The sequence below is a fragment of the Macaca mulatta genome, chromosome 16, assembly GCF_049350105.2.
Source record: "Macaca mulatta isolate MMU2019108-1 chromosome 16, T2T-MMU8v2.0, whole genome shotgun sequence".
NCBI lineage: Eukaryota > Metazoa > Chordata > Mammalia > Primates > Cercopithecidae > Macaca > Macaca mulatta.
The window spans coordinates 7066579-7087155 of record NC_133421.1 but is presented as its reverse complement, the minus strand read 5'-3'; the positions used below and the strand labels follow the sequence as shown (position 1 = coordinate 7087155).

The window sequence follows — 20577 nt, the reverse complement described above, 5'->3', positions numbered from 1 at the left end:
AATTAAAACAATGGTAGGGAGAAAATAAGATGCAACTAGGAGTTAACATTGTAGACATATCATGTGCTTTAAGAGTGAACTTTGCATGTACATTTTTAAGAGATGGGCCAAACCTGTGACTTGAAAACCTCCCAGAAGGCAAATCAAAGATGCATGTGTCTAGTTGCTTGATGCCGTGGTCGAAAGACAAAAATAATGAGCTCTCAAGAGAAGCACATTTCTTTTTTCTTTTTTTTTTTTTTTTTTTTTTTTTTTTTTTTTTTTTTTTTGAGACAGATTCTAACTCTGTCGCCCAGGCTGGAGTGCAGTGGCGCGATCTCGGCTCACTGCAACCTCCACCTCCCGGGTTCACGCCATTCTCCTGCCTCAACCTCCCAAGTAGCTGGGACTACAGGCGCCCGCCAGCACACCTGGCTAATTTCTTTTTGTATTTTTAGTAGAGATGGGGTTTCATCATGTTAGCCAGGATGGTCTCGATCTCCTGACCTCGTGATCTGCCCGCCTCAGCCTCCCAAAGCGCTGGGATTACGGGTGGGAAGCATATTTCTGAACCCAAATTTTTACATGTGTGATCTCTTCAACCCAGAAATTCCTTTTCTAGAACTCTGTCCCTTGGAGGTACTCACATGTGTGTGACAAGATACACGTGTGTACAACGTTGGTTATCACCGTTTGGCTGGTAACAGGAAAATGCAAATGAAAGCCAGCTAGATTTCCATCAAATGTGACTAATCAAATAAATTATAGTAGATCCAAACTATGAAAAACTCAACAATTACAAAAAAGAAGAAAGAACAGCTTAGATCCATATTTACTAACATGGAGGGATCTGCAAAATATTTTTGAGGAAATAAATTTTGAGGAAATAAAAGAGGAAAAAAATTCACTCCTAAAAAACTTAGGTCCTATATATCTGACACATAGAAAAGTAACTGTGTTCGTGTAAAACTATGGTTTTTTTTTTCACGGAACACTGAAACATTCATGTAACATTGGTTATTCCTGGGAAGTAGATATGATGGTGCAGAAAGTCAAAAGAACATTTTTACTTTTCCCCTATATATTTCTGTTTTGTATTTTTATAATCCTAATAATATAAAGAACAAGTTGAAAATATCATTTGAAAAGTTACACGTCATTGGATAGTAGTAGTGCATCAATGTTTTGAACTTCCTCAATTTCATCATTCAGTGGCATATAAGAAAACGTCCTGATTCTTAGTCGATATTGCCAAAGTCCTTAGAAGTAAATGTTGTAGGCCAGGTGCGGTGGCTCATGCCTGTAATCCCAGCAGTTTGAGAGGCCGAGGCGGGCGGATCACCTGAGGTCAGGAGTTAGAGACCAGCCTGACCAACATGGCAAAACCCTGTCTCTACTAAAAATACAAAAATTAGCCAGGCTTGGTGGCAGGCACCTATAATCTCGGCTACTAGGGAGGCTGAGGCAGGAGAATTGCTTGAACCCAGGAGGCAGAGGTTGCAGTGAGCTGACATCACGACATTGCACTCCAGCCTGGGCAACAAGCAAGACTCCATCTCAGAAAAAAAGAAAAAAAGAAGTAAATGTTATATCTGCAACTTAATCCCAATAATCAGCAAACATAAATAAAAGATAAACTAAAACAATAGTAAATGTTAATAATTGGTGAATCTAGGTTAAGGTTATATGGGAGTTCACTGTACAACTCTTGACATTTTCCCGTAAGTTTGAAATGCTTTCAAAGTAAAAAGGGTCTCCAAAAAGTTATGCATGACTTCCTCCTTTTAGCATAGACACTTGGGTGTGCCTTGCCTGGTTTCTAAGAGGACCTTATTGGTGGGTATTTTAGGCCTATAAAGCAGGAACAAGTCGTCGTTCTTTACTGAGATTTAAATGCAGTTAAGAAGGTCAAATGAGAAAACTCAGAGTGAGAGATGCGTTCTGTTGTAACTGATGTAAATTCACTGTGACCTTCGGCTATCGTGTGTTCTTGGAAAATGGTAATGCGGGTGTGTGTATTCTTGTCCAGGTTCACAGGACATTAAAGCAGACCATGATAGGGAGAATACCAAGTCCCAATATTTCCTTCACTTCACACTGCAGGAAAGACTAAAAGGAGGAAGAGGAGTAACAGGGAGAGTAGGAGGGCTGGATGAACTAGACTGTATTTTTTAACAAAAGATTTCAGCTGTCGATGTTCAAAGCACCGTTTTATCTAAGCCTGAAACACACCAACTTGGGGTAAATGAATTGTCAAATTACTGAGACGATCTTGTTGGGTCCATAATACTGTTGGATACAGTGAGTTCCTTTTCAAAGGTTCTGCTTGTTCAATTCCCTCATTCTTTGTCTTCTATTTTCAAGGCCTAACTTTTTTGCCTCCTTGCCCCTAGTTACAGTAAACAACCTTCCAGCCGTTCCCAATCTTTAACCCACATCCATTACCAATCTGTAACTCACATCCATTCCCAATCTGTAACTCACATCCATTACCAATCTGTAACTCACATCCATTCCCAATCTGTAACTCACATCCATTCCCAATCTGTAACTACCCACATCCATTCCCAATCTGTAACTCACATCCATTCCCAATCTGTAACTCACATCCATTCCCAATCTGTAACAACCCACATCCATTCCCAATCTGTAACTACCCAAATCCATTCCCAATCTGTAACAACCCAAATCCATTCCCAATCGGTAATTCACATCCATTCCCAATCTGTAACCCACATCCATTCCCAATCTGTAACAACCCATATCCATTCCCAATCTGTAACTACCCAAATCCATTCCCAATCTGTAACAACTCAAATCCATTCCCAATCGGTAACTCACATCCATTCCCAATCTGTAACAACCCACATCCATTCCCAATCTGTAACAACCCACATCCATTCCCAATCTGTAACTACCCAAATCCATTCCCAATCTGTAACAACCCACATCCATTCCCAATCTGTAACTCACATGCATTCCCAATCTGTAACCCACATCCATTCCCAATCTGTAACTCACATCCATTTCCAATCTGTAACTCACATCCATTCCAGTCTGTAACTCACATCCATTCCCAATCTGTAACCCACATCCATTCCCAATCTGTAACTCACATCCATTCCCAATCTGTAACTCACATCCATTCCCAATCTGTAACAACCCACATCCATTCCCAATCTGTAACTCACATCCATTCCCAGTCGGTAACAAACCACATCTGTACTTTATTTGGCCAAAACTGCTCTTTCCACTGCTGTAGTCCCCACCCCTGCTCCATTGGAAGTAGCCAATCAGGATCAGCTTAGACTGTGCAGTCCAACTCCAGCCAGTGGGGACCAGACACAGTATCAGGGACTGACTGTGTTAGGGATAAAAACCCCTTCCCTGCTTTGTTCAGTGTGCTCTTGCAGTGGCCAGAAGGGCAAGTGGCACCATTCTCCAGAAGTAAATTTGCCTTGCTGAGAAATCCTTTATTTGAGTGCTCATTTTCTTTGTGACTCCAAGCTCTTATTTCCAACAATACCAAGCACACATCTGAAGGGACTAGATATTTCTATGTCAATCATCCTGGAAGGAGGATAATCCTGGGGCCTGTGCTAGGAGTGATGTGAATGTAGGACAACTTGTTCTCTTTCTAAGTATTAGAGCCAGACAGACCTGGCCTCCAAAGGGCAGAGGAGGCTGGAGAATCTTGAGGCTGGGCAATGACCTGTCCATGTATAATGGAAACCACCAGAGCTGCAGAGAGCTTCAGCTGGAAAAGGGACAGCAGGGATGATCCTGGACCAGAGGGCTCTGAGGATAGTGTGAGCCACAGCTGTGGAGAGTGACGCCCTGATGTATTTACCGTCCTTCATCCCTGATCCTTGGGGAAGGTCTTGCTCAAAATCATATCCTCATATCATGGTGTCAGCTGTGCTGTCAATTGGGAAAACCCCATCCCACATTTCAGGAATGGGCCAGAAAAGAGCCATGCCCTAAAATGGTTGTGACAGAGAGGACACGTGGACCCAGCAACTTCAGGAGGATAGAAACGGGGTCTGAGACCAAGGGGACGACAGCAAGGTAGTCAAGACCAGTAGTCGGTCAGAGGGGAACCGAGGACTGACTTCAGAACCCCAAGAGATAATGTCTGGGACATGCTTAGAAATAGGTGGGAGGAGGGGAATTTCAAGGAGGCTGATTTCCAGAAGTTACCCAGATCTGGATTCAAGTCATAGTAATTTGAACGTAAAGAGAAAGCCTCACTGTACTCTGCTGGAGTATTGGCCATACAGATACTCCTCATGAGTTAAGTTTTAATTGAAAATAAAATAAAAGTGAGCCTTAATATGTTCCTAAAATGCCTCAAAGAAAGAAAACAAAGACCCAAAGCACCAGAAACAGAGGTAACTTTAAAAATTCAGGCTCAGAGAGGGCCAGTGAGTCCTCGCCACCAAACCCATGAGGCTGCTTCAATGCACAGAAAGTACTTGAGTGCCATCTAGTGGCCGGAGTCAGTAGCTGTTTAGAAGGATAAAAAGGAAAGGGTTCAAAAGACATTCCATGTCTGTGGCATTGATTGTGCTGACATTGTGGGCCAGGCTGTGATTTAGGCGTAGCGGATACAACAGTGAACAAAACAAGCCAAGTCCTGTCTCCAGGAACCTAACATTCTATCGGCAGGAGGGGGTGACAGAAGATAAACGAGTCTGTAACATCAGGCAGTAATAAGTGTCGTGCAGAGAAATGAAGCACCCACCTACTACTTAGCAGGCGGTTGGATAGCACACCCCTCAATATCTGGGGAAACCATTCCAAGACAATGGAAAGACTAGTGCAAAGGCCCTGGAGTGAGAGTATTCTTGGCGTATTCAAGGAACAGGCAAGAGATTACGAGGACCCAGAGCAGAGTGAGAGAGGGAGATAGTGTAGGAGATAATGCCGGAGAGATATCAGGGGCTAGATCATGCAGCCCCCGGGAGCCACTGGGAGGACTTTGGGGGATTTGGAAAGTTTTTGTTGTTGTTGTTTGGTTTTTTGTTTTCTTTTGTTTTGTTTGAGACCGAGTTTCGCTCTTGTCGCCCAGACTCTGGAGTGCAAAGGCATAATCTTGGCTCACTGCAATCTCTGTCTCCTGGGTTCAAGCGATTCTCCTGTCTCAGCCTCCTTAAGGATTACGACGTGCGCCACCACACCAGGATAATTTTTTTTTTTTTTTTTTGTATTATCAGAGATGGGATTTCACCATGTTGGCCAGGCTGGTCTTGAACTCCTGACCTCAGGTGATCTGCCCACTTCAGCCTCCCAAAGTGCTGGGATTACAGGCATGAGCCACTGTACCTGGCCAGATTTGGGAAGTCTTTTAATATTATTTCATAGGGACAAGGTCTTGCCATGTTTCCCAGACTGGTCTTGAACTGCTGGCCTCAAGTGATCCTCCCACCTCAGCCTCCCAAAGTGCTGGGATTACAGGCATGAGTCACCGCGCCTTTGGTTGGACTTTGGTTTTACTCAGAGTGAGATGGGGAGTATGGGAAAGTTTTGAGCTGAGAAGTGACCTGACCTAATTTATGCTTTAAGTGGATAATTCTGGCTGCTAGACGGAGCGTAGACGGTAAAGGGGCAGCGTCAGCATGGGTGGGAAACATGTGGGAGGCTAGCACAATGATCCCAGTAAGAGACGATTGAGGGCTGGACCAGCGGCCCCAGTGGGCATGGTGGGATGGCCAGGTTTCTGATCTGTTTAACACGTTGAGTGGATGGATCTCCAGTGGCCAGTGATTTAATCAATTATGCCTATGAGGTGACACCTCCAAGAAAACCCCACAGTTGTGTTTGTTTGGGGTTTGGAGAGCTTCCAGGTTAGTGGAGCAGGAGCAGGAAGGGGCAGGGAGAATGGGGTGCCCGGGAGGGCAATGAAGCGCTGGGCCCCCTCCCCCACCCACACCTTGACCTTGGCATCTCTTCCATTTGGCTATTCCTGAGCTGTATCTTTCATCATGAACCGATAGTAATAAATAAAGTGTTTTTCTCAGTCCTGTGAGTCATTTCGGTAAATTATTGAACCGGAGGCTGTGGAAACCCTTGCATTTGTCACCAAGTCAGACAGAGGTGCCAGTGGTCTGGGCACCCCATTTGCAACTGGCATCTGATATGAGGCCAGCTCTTCACTGAGCCCCTAAACCTGTGGGGTTTGATGCCAACTCCAGGCAGTTAGTGTCAGAATTGCACTGTAGGACACAAGTTGGTGTCAGCACTGGCTGGTGTTGAGGAGGAAAAAGAACCCACACAGCCCTCCCCCAGGCCATTCCTCCCACTCTATGGAGTCTTAGGGTCCTTCACGGAGTGCTCAGAGCCTCCCGATCATCCCACTTTTAGCACAGCGCTTTTCCACTTCTGGTCAGTCTGATGTTAGAATGCCCTACAATGTGCTTATTAGCCATTTTTAAAAACTAACATTTATAAAATGTGTTTAGGCCAGGCACGGAGGCTCACACCTGTAATCCCAACACTTTGGGAGGCCAAGGTGGGCGGATCACCTTGGATCAGGAGTTCGACACCAGCCTGGCTAACATGGTGAAACCCCATCTCTTCTAAAAATAGAAAAAATTTAGCCAGGTGTGATGGTGCACACCTGTAATCCCAGCTGCCCAGGAGGCTGAGGCAGGAGAATCGCTGGAACCCGGGAGGTGGACGGAGGTTGCGGTAAGCCGAGATCTTGCCACTGCACTCCAGCCTGGGCGATAGAGAAAGACTCTAAGACCTTTTGCTGAATTGAAGCCTCTTGGTAAACCTATGATGTCTCATTTAATAGATGGGCAAACTGCGGCTCAAAGAAATAAATCAGGCACATAAGGAGTCCTTGTCCAAGCAAGCCATGGGCTCTGCCAGTCCAAGTGAAACCAAAGCATCTCCAGAAATTCCTGGTGGTGTGTTACATCAGCAGATGAGGTGGGTAATGTCATTCCTCAACCTGGAGTCAGCGGCATCTTGCAGATTCCACCAAAGAGGAAGTCTGCACCCAGCTCCCCGAGGCCTGCTTGCAAGAATGAGGAAGGAGCGGTTCTGCTTTCAGGTGGAAGTGTTCACCAGCTAAGTGCTGGGCTGCCCACAAGGCAAACAGCCCCCTGGGCCTGGGACACATGCCTCAGTGCCCCTGGTAGCACGGCAGAACATGCAGTGCAACTCAACAAGCTCCCAAAACCATGAGAGGCTGGGAAAAACGTTCCCTGGCCCAGTTCTAATATTTCCCAATAAGGAGCTGCCTGGGCAGACACAGGGGGCCCTGCCCATCCTGAGAGGCTGGTCCTGGATTGTAGACACAACTGCTTGGAGAGTCTCTGCATCCTGGCTCTGCAGACAGGCTCTAGGTGACGGGCTGGCGGAGTGCCCGTGTGTAGTATGGGCCTATACCTGCTGCAGCATCAGCTAGTCTGGGCCTGTGCCCCTGGTCCGCCTATCGATGTCACGTGGCCCATCTGAATATGTGACTCTGAGTCTGGTCTACCCAGGCCTGGTTTGAGCCTACCCCCTGGCCACGCCCCTTGTGAGTTTCCTCTGGGTGACGTTTCCTTCCCACTCTTGTTGACTGGGGGCTGTTCTTGCTGGTTGGTGCCCCAGGGCCAGAAGAGGTCTGACGAGAGCTGGGAGCCAGTAGCCCTGGGCTCCACTCTGGGTTCTGAAAGCCCGTTCCTTGCTCTGCGGCTCCTCCTACCCCACCTCTTCTCAGCCTTGCAGCTCCACGGTTGATCTCAGGAGTCCAGGACCCAGGAGAGGGAAGAATCTGGGGAACACAGAACAGTGAGCGTTGTCCACACCCCATCCTCCGTCACCACATCTCCCCTCCCCCTCCCCCCCTCCCCCGCCTGGTCCTGGGCCCCATCCCAGCACCTCCCTGTCAGCTGACTTCTTCCAGGGTCTCGCAGGCCCCTCTGGGCTCCTCCCTCCGCTGGCTTTTCCTACCACTCCGCCTCCATCGGCATCTATCTGCAGGTGCCCCGGGATTTATAAAACTGGGCTCTGAATGCTGAATAGGAGACGGTAAGAGCAAGGCAAAGGACAGCACTGTTCTCTGCCTGCCCGATACCCTCACCACCCGTGAACCATCCCCCAGACACGCCCTGAATTCTGGGACAGAGATGGCTGGCGGAGCCTGGGGCCGCCTGGCCTGTTACTTGGAGCTCCTGAAGAAGGAGGAGCTGAAGGAGTTCCAGCTTCTGTTTGCCAGTAAAGTGCACTCCAGCGGCTCTTCGGGTGAGACACCCGCTCGGCCGGAGAAGACGAGTGGCATGGAGGTGGCCTCATACCTGGTGGCTCAGTATGGGGAGCAGCGGGCCTGGGACCTAGCCCTCCGTACCTGGGAGCAGATGGGGCTGTGGTCACTGTGCACCCAAGCCCGGGAAGGGGCAGGTGAGTAGCCAAAGGACCCCTCTGCCCGCTGAACATCCCCTGGCCCCCACTCCTGCCCTGCCCTGCCCTGCCCTGCCTTCTTGGAACCCCACCACCACCACTGAGCCCTCCCTGCCAGGCCTTCCTCTGGGCAGTGACGTGGAACTGCCCTGTCAAAGGTGGACCCAGGCCCCAGACTACACTTGAGCCGGGAGGCTTGCTGGGGGGCCCTTGCTCACCTCAGAGCCCCACACCGTCTCCTATTCAAGTGCATTCCCAGTACTTGCCTGGCATTGTAGTTATGAGCACAGACTTGGGAGTCAGTCTCTATCCCCAGTCCTGGCACTATCACCCTGGGCCAATCACTTCGCTGCTCTCTGCCTGTGTCTCTGCAAAATGGGAGAGTGAGAGCCCGCCTCCCTGGGCTGTGTGAGGGTTACAAGAGATCATCCAGGTTAAACATTTAGCACAGAGTCTGACATACAGTAAGTGCTCAATAAATAAGATCTCCCCTGTTGTTGCTGCTGCTGCTGTTATTATTACTATTAGCCGCCCTGGGTGGCAGATGCCGTTGGCCCAATGAAGCACAGCTGAGGCTCGTGAGGAGCAGTGATTTACGCAGGGAGGTAGTCAGGACCAAGACAGATACGCAAATTTCCTGATCCCAGACCAGGACTTTTCGCCTAGCAGTATCTGTAAGAGCATCATTCTTCAGACAAGCCTCTAGAGGAGGTTGTAGAGGGCTGCAGCGGGTTCGCTGGTGTATCCTGACCTCTCTTGGTTGAGACAGGAGACCTGCTCAGTTCCCTGGCACCTGCCCCTGTCCCTCTAATGTGTCTCCAACCTCTTTATCTCTTTCCTGTAGGCTACTCTCCCTCATTCCCCTACAGCCCGAGTGAACCCCACCTGGGGTCTCCCAGCCAACCCACCTCCACCGCAGTGCTGAGGCCCTGGAACCGTGAATTGCCAGCGGAGTGCACCCAGGGCTCAGAGAGAAGGGTTTTGAGACAGCTGCCTGACACATCTGGACGCCGCTGGAGAGGTGAGGCTTGCTGAGTCCGGCCGACAGCCCTGGGTGGAGCTGCGAATCCACTGGTGGGCCGCGCCCAGACGATCATGTCTGTGCATGGGGACCTGACATGGGGGACCGCAGAGGAAGGACAGGGGAGCCAGGGTGGGCTGTGAGAGGCAGGCCTGGAAGTGACCTTTCAGGGACCCCTCAGGGGAGAGATTGCGCCCCTCCCCATTTGACAGATGGGGAAGCTGAGACCCGTATGAGTCAGGCCACGAGTCTTACCCAGCTGGGTGTCACGGGTGACACGGTCCTTGCCCGAGGAGAACCCGGCTCATAATATTGGTGGGCTGTGAAGATCCTGAGGGTCAGGGTGGTCCAGAAGTTCCGAGGAGGACTCTGTTTTCCAGACAGACCCCAAGAAGAGGCTAGGCTTAGTCCTCGGCCCAAGCCAGCTCCCTCACATGACTTCTCTCTTCACTACTAAGAGAATAAAATTGTCCCTCTACTTTAACATGGTTTTTAAAATAATATTAAGACCCATCTCTCAGGACTGTTGTGAGAGTTTAAAATATATGCACGTAAAAGAAAATAAATGTTCAGTAAATGGTCATTTTTCTTTTAATTCCCCCCAGAAATCTCTTCCTCACTCCTCTACCAAGCTCTCCCAAGCTCCCCAGACTTTGAGTCTCCAAGCCAGGAGTCGCCCAATGCCCCCACATCCACAGCAGTGCTGGCGAGCTGGGGATCCCCACCGCAGCCCAGCCTAGCACCCAGAGAGCAGGAGGCTCCTGGGACCCAGTGGCCTCTGGATGAAACGTCAGGAAATTACTACACAGGTGAGACCCTACTGAGCTCCTGGCGGGGTGGTGAGGTGGGAGAGGCAAATGCATGGACAGAGAGAGTCCCCTGGGGACCAGGTTGGCAGGCTGAGCAGAGGTTCTGGAAAACATCTGAAATTTCCCTCAGGAAATCCCACCCTTGGAGCCTCTCCACGGGTCCAAGGCACTGTTTCCAGGAGGCCCCTGGGCATCAAAATACAGATGTGTTACCCAGCACATCAGGGGGACAACAGAGCAAGGATGGGGGAGGCTGGATGGGGTTACACATCACCTGGTTTACTGGACAGGGCACTGGCCTGGGGTCAGGAGAGATGGGTTCAATTTCCACTGAGCTCCTCATCCCACAAGTGGCCTACAGCTAGTCCCATGCCCATCAGTGCTCACTGAACACTCTCTGGGTTAGACCATGACCAGGGCTTTACGTGTACATTGGCCTTAAATTTTACAACCACTCCATGAGATAAATATTGCTATTATCATACCATGGAGATGAGAAAACCGAGGATCAGAAAGCTGGTCTCACAGTTAGTACTAGCAAAGATGGAATTCAGCCTTCACTCTCATCCAGCAATCCACACATTTAACTCTTACATAGGGGGTGCCCTCATGTGGGCAATGAGGACCATCATACTAAAGCCACAGGTACAGAGGCTCCTGATGCCACAGGCTCCTTAACCACTAACTACACTGCCTCTCAATGCCAGGGGATGCCTCCTTTGAAATCTGGGAGATGTTAAGTTAAAAGGATTTCTTCTGCACTCAGCTAGGAGTAAACTTGTAGACTTCGTGGTCCTATATGGCCTAGGCTCAAAGTATATCAGTTTACTTAATTATTCACACCATTTGCCATTCAAAAAAAAAAAGAAGAAGCCATGTAACAAACCTGCACATATACCGCCTGAGTCTAAAATAAAAAAATAAATAAACCCCTATTTTTAAAATCTTAATAGGGTATATAAGGAAAGATCAACCTTCAAGTTAAACTAAGGAAAACAGAATCTGCAACAAGGTCAAGAAAGGAAGATTCTAATACTTGACTCTTAGTTGCTTCTTTCTGTATCTGAGAATCAGAAAGATAACTTTTTCTCAAAATGATTTTGTGAATTAGAAAACCCAAATAAACAGTAAAGATAATTAAAACTGAAAAACAGAAAAGAAGGAAGAAAGGAAGAATATAAAGACATCAGAGCCATCTACAGAAGCATAAAAATACAATAACTTGGCCGGGCGCGGTGGCTCAAGCCTGTAATCCCAGCACTTTGGGAGGCCGAGACGGGCGGATCACGAGGTCAGGAGATCGAGACCATCCTGGCTAACACAGTGAAACCCCGTCTCTACTAAAAATACAAAAACTTAGCCGGGCGAGGTGGCAGGCGCCTGTAGTCCCAGCTACTCGGGAGGCTGAGGCAGGAGAATGGCGTGAACCCGGGAGGCGGAGCTTGCAGTGAGCTGAGATCCGGCCACTGCACTCCAGCCTGGGTGACAGAGCGAGACTCCGTCTCAAAAAAAAAAAAAAAAAAAAAAAAAAAAAAAAAAAAATAACTTTAAAAGTGAAAAAGCAAGTATGAAAACCACAAAGACTAACTCAGTGCTATAAATAAAGGTTCCATGGGTTGTGGACATTCTAGCAACACTGGCAAAAGGGGAAATATAATGGGTTACATAATACCTGTTAATAGAAAAGACCAATGCAAGGGAAATACGTTTTACCCTGATTCGAAATTCTAAGGGAATTCTTCAAATAGGGAACTTTGAAAAAAAAAAAAAAACTTTTAGTTTCAGAAACACATGTGCAGGTTTGTTATATAGGTAAATTATGTGTCACAAGTGTTTGCTGTACAAATTATCTTGTCACCCTGGTAATAAGCATGGTACCTTTTAGGTAGTTTTTGTTTTTGTTTTTTTGTTTTGTTTGTTTGGTTTGAGACGGAGTCTCGCTCTGTCGCCCATGCTGGAGTGCAGTGGCATGATCTCCACTCACTGCAAGCTCCGCCTCCCGAGTTCACGCCATTCTCCTGCCTCAGCCTCCCGAGTAGCTGGGACTACAGGCGCCCACCACCACGCCCCGCTAATTTTTTGTCTTTTTAGTAGAGATGGGGTTTCACCGTGTTAGCCAGGATGGTCTCAATCTCCTGACCTCAGGATCTGCCCGCCTCAGCTTCCCAAAGTGCTGGGATTACAGGCGTGAGCCACGGCACCTGGCTCAGCAGTTTTTTAATCCTTACCCTCCCACTCTTCACCCTCAAAAGGTCACGGTATCTATTGTTCCTTTTTTTGTGTCCATGTGTACTCAATGTTTAGCCCTAACTTATGAATGAGAACATGCAGTATTTGGTTTTCTGTTCCTGTGTTAGTTTGCTTATAATGCTCTCCAGCTCCATCCAAGTTGCTGCAAAGGCATGAGCTCATTCTTTTTTATGGCTGTGTAGTAGTCCATGTGCAAATGTGCCACATTTTCTTTAACCAGTCTATGGTTGATTCCATAGTGGTGCTATTGTGACTAGTGCTGCAATGAACATACATGTGCATGCATCTTTATGGTAGAATGATTTACACTCCTTTGGGTATATACCCAATAATGGGATTGCTAGATTGAATGGTAGTTTAGAGTTCTTTGGGAAATCGCCAAATTGCTTTCCACAGTGGCTGAACTAATTTACATTCTTACCAGCAGTGTATAAGCGTTCCTGTTTCTCTGCAATCTCACCAACATCCGTTATTTTTTGACTTCTTAGTTACAGCCATTCTGACTGGTGTGCAATAGTATCTCATTGTGGATTTGATTTGCATTTTTCTAATAAGTGATGTTGAGCATTTTTTCATATGCTGTTGGTCATGTGTATGTCTTCTTTTGAAGTATCTATCAGCGTCCTTTGTCCACTTTTTTTTTTTTAGACAGTCTCGCACTGTCATCCAAGCTGGAGTGCAGTGGTGCGATCTCTGCTCGCTGCAACCTTCCCCCTCCCAGGCTCAAGGGATTCTCCTGCCTCAGCCTCCCAAGTAGCTGGGATTACAGGTGTGCACCATCACACCCGGCTAATTTTTGTATTTTTTAGTGGAGATGGCCTGTTGGCCAGGCTGGTCTCGAATTCCTGACCTCAAGTGATCTGCCCACCTCAGTCCCCAAAGTGCTGGGATTACAGGCATGAGCCACCACGCCCAGCCGTTTGTCCACTTTTTAATGGGATTGTTTTTGACTTGTTTATGTGTTTAAGTTCCTTATAGATTCTGGATATTCCAACTTTGTCAGATGGGTAGTTTGCAAATATTTTCTCCCATTCTGTGGGTTGTCTATTTACTTTGTGGGTAGTTTCTTTTGCTGTGCGGAAGTTCTTTAGTTTAATTAGGTCCCATTTGTCAATTTTTGTTTTCGTTGCAATTGCTTTTGGCATCTTCCTCATGAAATTTTTGCCATGACCTAGGTTCAGAATGGTATTTCCTAGGTTTTCTTCAGGGTTTTTAAAGTTCTAGGTTTCATATTTAAGCCTTTCATCCATCTTCCATTGATCTTTGTATATTGTATAAGGAAGGGGTCCAGTTTCAGTCTTCTGCATATGGCTAGCCAGTTATCTCAGCATCACTTATTGAGTAGGGAATCCTTTCCCCATTGCTTGTTTTTGTCAACATTATCAAAGATCAGATGGTTGTAGGTATACAGCTTTATTTTTGGGCATTTTATTCTGTTCCATTGGTCTGTGTGTCTGCTTTTGTACCAGTAGCATGCTGTTTTGATTACTGTAGCCTTGTAGTATAGTTTAAAAATAGGTAATGTGATGCCTCCAGATTTGTTATTTTTTACTTAGAATTGCTTTGGCTATTTGGGCTCTCTTTTGGTTCCATATTAATTTTAGAATTCTTTTTCTAATTATGTGAAGAATGTCATTGGTTGTTTGATAGGAATAGCATTGAATCTGTAAATTGCTTGGAGTAGTATGGCCATTTTGACAATATTGATTATTCCTATTCATGAGCATGGAATGTTTTCCCTTTGTGTGTCATCTCTGATTTCTTCCAGCAGTGTTTTGTAGTTCTTGCTATAGAGACCTTTCACAATCCTGGTTAGATGTATTCCTAAGTACTTTTTTGTGGCTATTGTGAATGGGATTGCATTCTTGATTTGGCAGTCAGCTTGGATGTTGTTGGTTTATGGAAATGCACCAACATTGCACAATGTTACATAATACTTATTACCCAATAGAAGAAATTGATTTTGCATCCTGAAACTTTGCTGAAGTTGTTTATCAGATCTAGCAGATATGGGGCAGAGACTAGAAGGTTTTCTAGGTGTAAAATCATAACATTTGCAAACAGAGATACTTTGTCTTCCTTTCTTCCTATTTGGATGTCTTTTACTTCTTTCTCTTACCTGATTGCTCTGGGTAGGACTTCTAGTACTATGTTGAATAGATGGTGAGAATGAGCATCCTTGTCTTGTTCTGGTTCTCAAGGAGAATACTTCCAGCTTTTGCCCATTCAGTACGATGTTGGCTGTGGTTTTGTCATAAATGGACCTTATTATTTTGAGGTATACTCCTTCAATGTCTAATTTGTTGAGAGTTTTAACATTAAAGGATGTTGAATTTTATCAAATGCCTTTTCTGCATCTATTGAGATGATCATGTGGGGGCTTTTTTACTTCTGTTTATGTGATGGATCATATTTATTGATTTGCATATGTTGAATCAAACATACATCCCAGAGATAAAACCTATCTGGTTGTGGTGAATTCGCTTTTTGATGTGCTGCTGGATTCAGTTTGCTAGTATTTTGCTGAAGATTTTTGCACCTATGTTCAAAAGGAGTGCCCTTCTCCTCAATTTTTTGGAATAATTTCAGTAGAAATTGTACCAGCTCTTCTTTATATGTCTGGTAGAATTCAGCTGTGAATCTATCTGGTCCTGGCCTTTTCTGGTTGTTAGAATTTTTGTTACTGATTCCATTTTAGAACTCATTATTGCTCTGTTCAGAGTTTTAATTTCTTCCTAGTTCAGTCTTAGGAATTTATTTCTTGTAGGTTTTTCTAATTTCTGTGTATAGAGGTGTTCATAATAGTCTCTGAGGGTTCTCTATATTTCTGTGGGGTCGGTGATAATGTCCTCTTTGTCATTTCTTGTTGTGTTTATTTGGATCTTCTATCTTTTTTTTTCTTTATTAGTCTAGCTAGTGGACTATCGGTCTTATTTATTCTTCCAAAGAATGAACTTTTGGTTTTGTTGATCTTTTGTATGGTTTTTTCCATCTCAGTTTCATTCAGTTCAGCTCTGATTTTGGTTATTTCTTGTCTTCTGCTAGCTTTGGGATTGATTTGCTATTGTTTTTCTAATTCTTCTATTTGTGATGTTAGGTTGCTAATTGGAGATTTTTCTAACTTTTTGATATGGGCATTTACTGCTATAAACTTTCCTCTTAACATCGTTTTATCTGTGTCCCAAAGATTTGGTATATTGTATCTTTGTTCTCACTGGTTTCAAAGAATTTTTTTATTTCTGCCTTAATTTCATTGTTTACCCAAACACCACTCAGGAGCAGGTTGTTTAATTTCTATGAATTGTATGGTTTTGAGCTATCTTCTTTGTATTGATTTTTTTTAATTGTGCAGTGGTCCAAGAGTGTGGCTGATATGATTTGTGTTTTTTTTTTTTTAATTTACTGAGAACTTTTTATGGCAGATTGTGTGGTTGATTTTACAGTATATGCCATGCGCAAATGAGAAGAATATATATTCTGTTGTTTGAGGTGGAGAGTTCTGTAGATGTCTGTTAGGCGCATTTGGTCAAGTCGAATTAGGTCCCAAATATCTTTGTTAGTATTCTGCCTTGATGATCTGTTCAATACTGTCAGTGAGTGTTGAAGTCTCCCATTAGTACTATATGGTTATCTAAGTCTCTTCATCAGTCTCTTAGAACTTGTCTTATGAATCTGGGTGCGCCTGTATTAGGTGCATATATATTCATAATAGTTAAGTTGGCTGGGCGCGGTGGCTCAAACGCCTGTAATCCCAGCACTTTGGGAGGCGGAGACAGGTGGATCACGAGGTCAGGAGATCAAGACCATCCTGGCTAACACGGTGAAACCCCGACTCTACTAAAAATATAAAAGATTAGCCGGGCCTAGTGCTGGGCCTGTAGTCCCAGCTACACGGGAGGCTGAGGCAGGAGAATGGAGTGAACCCAGGAGGCGGAGCTTGCAGCGAGCCGAGATTGCACCACTGCACTCCAGCCTGGGCGACAGAGCGAGACTCCGTCTCAAGAAAAAAAAAAAATAGTTAAGTCTTCTTGGTGAATTGAACCCTTTATTATTATGTAATGCCTTTCTTTGTCTTTGTTGAATGTTGTTGATTTGAAGTTTGGTCTGAGATTAGAATGGCAGTCCATGCTTTTGTTTGTTTCCCATTTGCTTGGTGGATTTTTCCCCATCCCTTTACTTTGAGCCTATGAATGTCATTGCATCTGCAGGCTCCATGCTGCTGCGGATGTCTGGGAGACCGTGAGAACACACCTGAGTGTTATCTGCACTGGGGGCAAGGGACCCCCATCTGTCATCCATTAAGGGCATCTCCTGGACTGGAGAACTATCCCCCAGTATTTCTGGCCTGCCTGGCTTACAGGCAGAGAAAGAGCCCTCAGACAGATGTCCACAGCTGTTGCCGAGGGACACGGTTGGCAGGTACCGCAACAGTGGGTGCTCAGGGGATGCTGTCAGCATCTGCTACACACTCTGGTATCTCCTCCACAACTCCATGACCTCCTACAACCCCCAGCTTACGGATGAGAAAACTGAGGCTCACAGGGGCTAATGGCCAGCATCATGTGCTTAGTGAGGACAGAGAGTTTTGTCTGTTTTGTTCACTCTTTATCCCCAGCCCCTGTAGCAGCACCTGGCACATAGTAAGCCCTTGATAAATATTCAGTGAAGGAAAGTCATTCAGGGAGGGTGACTTGGTTGAGTCAAGACTTGAACTGGGATCTTCTACCGCAAAGCACATGCTCCTTCCGCCACATGGCGAGAACATAGCAGTGTCTGCAGCCAGCGCAGTGTGTGGCTTGGAATAGGTGCCTAAAACAGTTGTTTAATTAATTCACTCATTCTTCTATCCTCTACCTTTATGTTCCTTCTTTCCCTCCCTTACTTAGGAATCAGAGAAAGAGAGAGAGAGGAATCAGAGAAAGGCAGGCCTCCATGGGAGGCAGCAGTAGGAACGCCCCCACAGGTGCACACCAGCCTACAGCCCCACCACCACCCATGGGAGCCTTCTGCGAGAGAGAGCCTCTGTTCCACATGGTCCTGGAAAAATGAGGATTTGAACCAAAATTTCACACAGCTGCTGCTTCTACAAAGACCTCACCCCAGAAGCCATAAGCCGCTGGTCAAGGGAAGCTGGCCTCATGATGCGGAGGAGGATGTGGAGGAGGATCGAGGACGTTTAATTGAGATCAGAGACTTATTTGGCCCAGGCCTGGATATCCAAGAACCTCACATAGTCATACTGCAGGGGGCTGCTGGAATTGGGAAGTCAACACTGGCCAGGCAGGTGAGGGAAGCCTGGGGGAGAGGCCAGCTGTATGGGGACCGCTTCCAGCATGTCTTCTACTTCAGCTGCAGAGAGCTGGCCCAGTGCAAGGTGGTGAGTCTCGCTGAACTCATCGGGAAAGACTGGACAGCCGCTCAGGCTCCCATTAGACAGATCCTGTCCAGGCCAGAGCGGCTGCTCTTCATCCTCGACGGTGTGGATGAGCCAAGATGGGTCTTGCAGGAGTCGAGTTCCGAGCTCTGTCTGCACTGGAGCCAGCCGCAGCCGGCGGGTGCACTGCTGGGCAGTTTGCTGGGGAAAACCATACTTCCCGAGGCATCCTTCCTGATCACGGCTCGGACCACAGCTCTGCAGAACCTCATTCCTTCTTTGGAGCAGGCACGCTGGGTAGAGGTCCTGGGGTTCTCTGAGTCCAGCAGGAGGGAATATTTCTACAAATATTTCACAGATGAAAGGCAAGCAATTAGAGCCTTTGGGTTGATCAAATCAAACAAAGAGCTCTGGGCCCTATGTCTCGTGCCCTGGGTGTCCTGGCTGGCCTGCACCTGCCTGATGGAGCAGATGAAGCGGAAGGAAGAACTCACACTGACCTCCAAGACCACCACGACCCTCTGTCTGCATTACCTTTCCCAGGCTCTCCAAGCTCAGCCGTTGGGGCCCCAGCTCGGGGACATCTGCTCTCTGGCTGCTGAGGGCATCTGGCAAAAAAAGACCCTTTTCAGCCGAGATGACCTCAGGAAGCATGAGTTAGATGGGGCCATCATCTCTACCCTCTTAAAGATGGGTATTCTTCAAGAGCATCCCATCCCTCTGAGCTACAGCTTCATTCACCTCTGTTTCCAGGAGTTCTTTGCAGCAATGTCCTATGCCTTGGAGGATAAGAAGAGGAGAGGTAAACATGCTAATTGCATCATAGATTTGGAAAAGTTGCTAGAAGCGTATGGAACACATGGCCTGTTTGGGGCACCAACCACACGTTTCCTATTGGGCCTGTTAAGTGATGAGGGGAAGAGAGCGATGGAGAACATCTTTAACTGCCGGCTGTCTCAAGGGAGGAACCTGATGCAGTGGGTCCCGTCCCTGCGGCCCCTGCTACAGCCACACTCTCTGGACTTCCTCCACTGTTTGTACGAGACTCAGAACAAAACGTTCCTGACACAAATGATGGCCGATTTCCAAGAAATGGGCATGTGTGTGGAAACAGACATGGAGCTCCTGGTGTGCACTTTCTGCATTCAATTCTGCCGCCACGTGAAGAAGCTTCAACTGATTGAGGGCAGGCAGCACAGACCAGCATGGAGCCCCACCGGGATAGTCCTGTGAGTACCCAAAATACCCATGTCTCCAGCTCCTCTGTCGGTCCATAAGCCCGAGTGACCTGAGCACCAGAGGCATGCTTCCTGAGCCTGGGCAGGGGCGGGGGTGGCTAAAGGATCAGCGTCGCCAGTGACTTCTAACTACCCAATCTGACCACCATGCTCTGTCCACATAAGCCCCTCTGCAGTGCCCGGCTGTGGGGCAAGCCTTGCTTGCTTCTGGAGAGGCCACTGGGCGCCGCCATGTCTACACCTCTCCTTCTACTCTTAGAATGACCGTCCACCTTCTCTCCTGGACGTGCTCCCCCCTTCCTACTGACCTTAGCTACCCCCACACTCCCCAAGGATCAAGCAGCCCCCCTACCCCTGCTCCTCTCTCTGGGCATTCATTCTCTCGGAGAAATTGCTCCTCCAGCTGCTTCAGGAACCCTCTCAATGACAACGACATTGGCCCTGAGATCTTCCCCAGCAGCTCGCAGAAAGAGTTTCCTACTTTTCCCTGCAAAACTGACTTCATAATTATTTGTGACCATGGTGCCACCATTGCCCCAGGCACTCAGCCTGAAACCCACCCTCTGGTTGTGTAAGAGCAGCTTCCTCTAACCATTCTCCAGCCCGGCAACCCTGAGAACTTCCCCATCCCAGTTCCCCGACCTCTGTCGCAGTATCGATCACATGGTATTGGTATGTGTCTATGTCCTGCTTTAGAGGATTCATTCCATAAGTATTTATTCAGCACTGATTCTATGCCAGGCCCTACAGATCACAGATTAAAAAGCACAATACCTGCCTTAAGGAGCTCAAACAATAGGGGAGAAGACAAACATTCATTTAATGACAAGAGAGAATGGTGCCTAAAACAGTAGAGGTATGGACAAGGTACTGTGGTGGCCCAAGGGAGTGATCACATGAGTGGACAATAAAGATTCTCAGAGGAAGAAATGTTTGATGTGGGTCTTCATATTCAAATTTTTAAAACTTTTTCTCACAATAAAATTCATGTTCATTATGGGGAAAAAAAAAAAAAAAAAAAAGATGTGTAGGCTGGGTGAAGTGCTTCCACCTGTAATTCCAGCACTTTGGGAGGCCGAAGCAGTTGGATCACTTGAGGCCAGGAGTTCGAGACCAGCCTGGCCAACATGGCAAAACCCCATCTCTACTAAAAAATACAAAAATTATCTGGGCATGGTGGCACACGCCTGTAATCCCAGCTATTAGGGAGGCTGAGGCATGAGGATCACTTGAATCTGGGAGACAGAGTTTCCAATCAGCCGAGATCGCAATACTGAACTCCAGCCTGGGCAACAGAGCCAGACTCTGTCTCAAAAAAAAAAAAAAAGAAAAGAAAAGATACGTACATAAGCAAAAAGATGAAAAGTAGTATTAACCAGAATTCTATCACTCTGAAATGAAATGACTATCATTAAAAATTGGCCAGGTGTGGTGGCTCACACCTGTAATCCCAGTACTTTGGGAGGCCGAGGCAGGTGGATCACCTGAGATCAGGAGTTCGACACCAGCCTG

At 46.8% G+C, this 20577-nt stretch overlaps 1 protein-coding gene across 13 annotated transcripts in view; it reads left to right on the top strand.

Annotated features, from left to right (window-relative positions):
• The first annotated feature begins 7530 nt into the window (after positions 1–7530).
• Positions 7531–20577, top strand: part of NLRP1 (NLR family pyrin domain containing 1) — a 72290-nt gene continuing 59243 nt past the window's right edge. For 11 of the 13 annotated variants that reach the window (XR_013405836.1, XR_013405837.1, XR_013405835.1 and 8 more), the window contains exons 1-4: positions 7531–8373; positions 9218–9394; positions 10000–10203; positions 17340–19056. Coding sequence is in view for 7 of the 13 variants with exons in the window: in XM_077969630.1 (XP_077825756.1) it covers positions 8103–8373; positions 9218–9394; positions 10000–10203; positions 17340–19056 (2369 nt within the window). In the remaining 6 variants the exon portion in view is untranslated. 13 annotated transcript variants of the gene reach the window in all.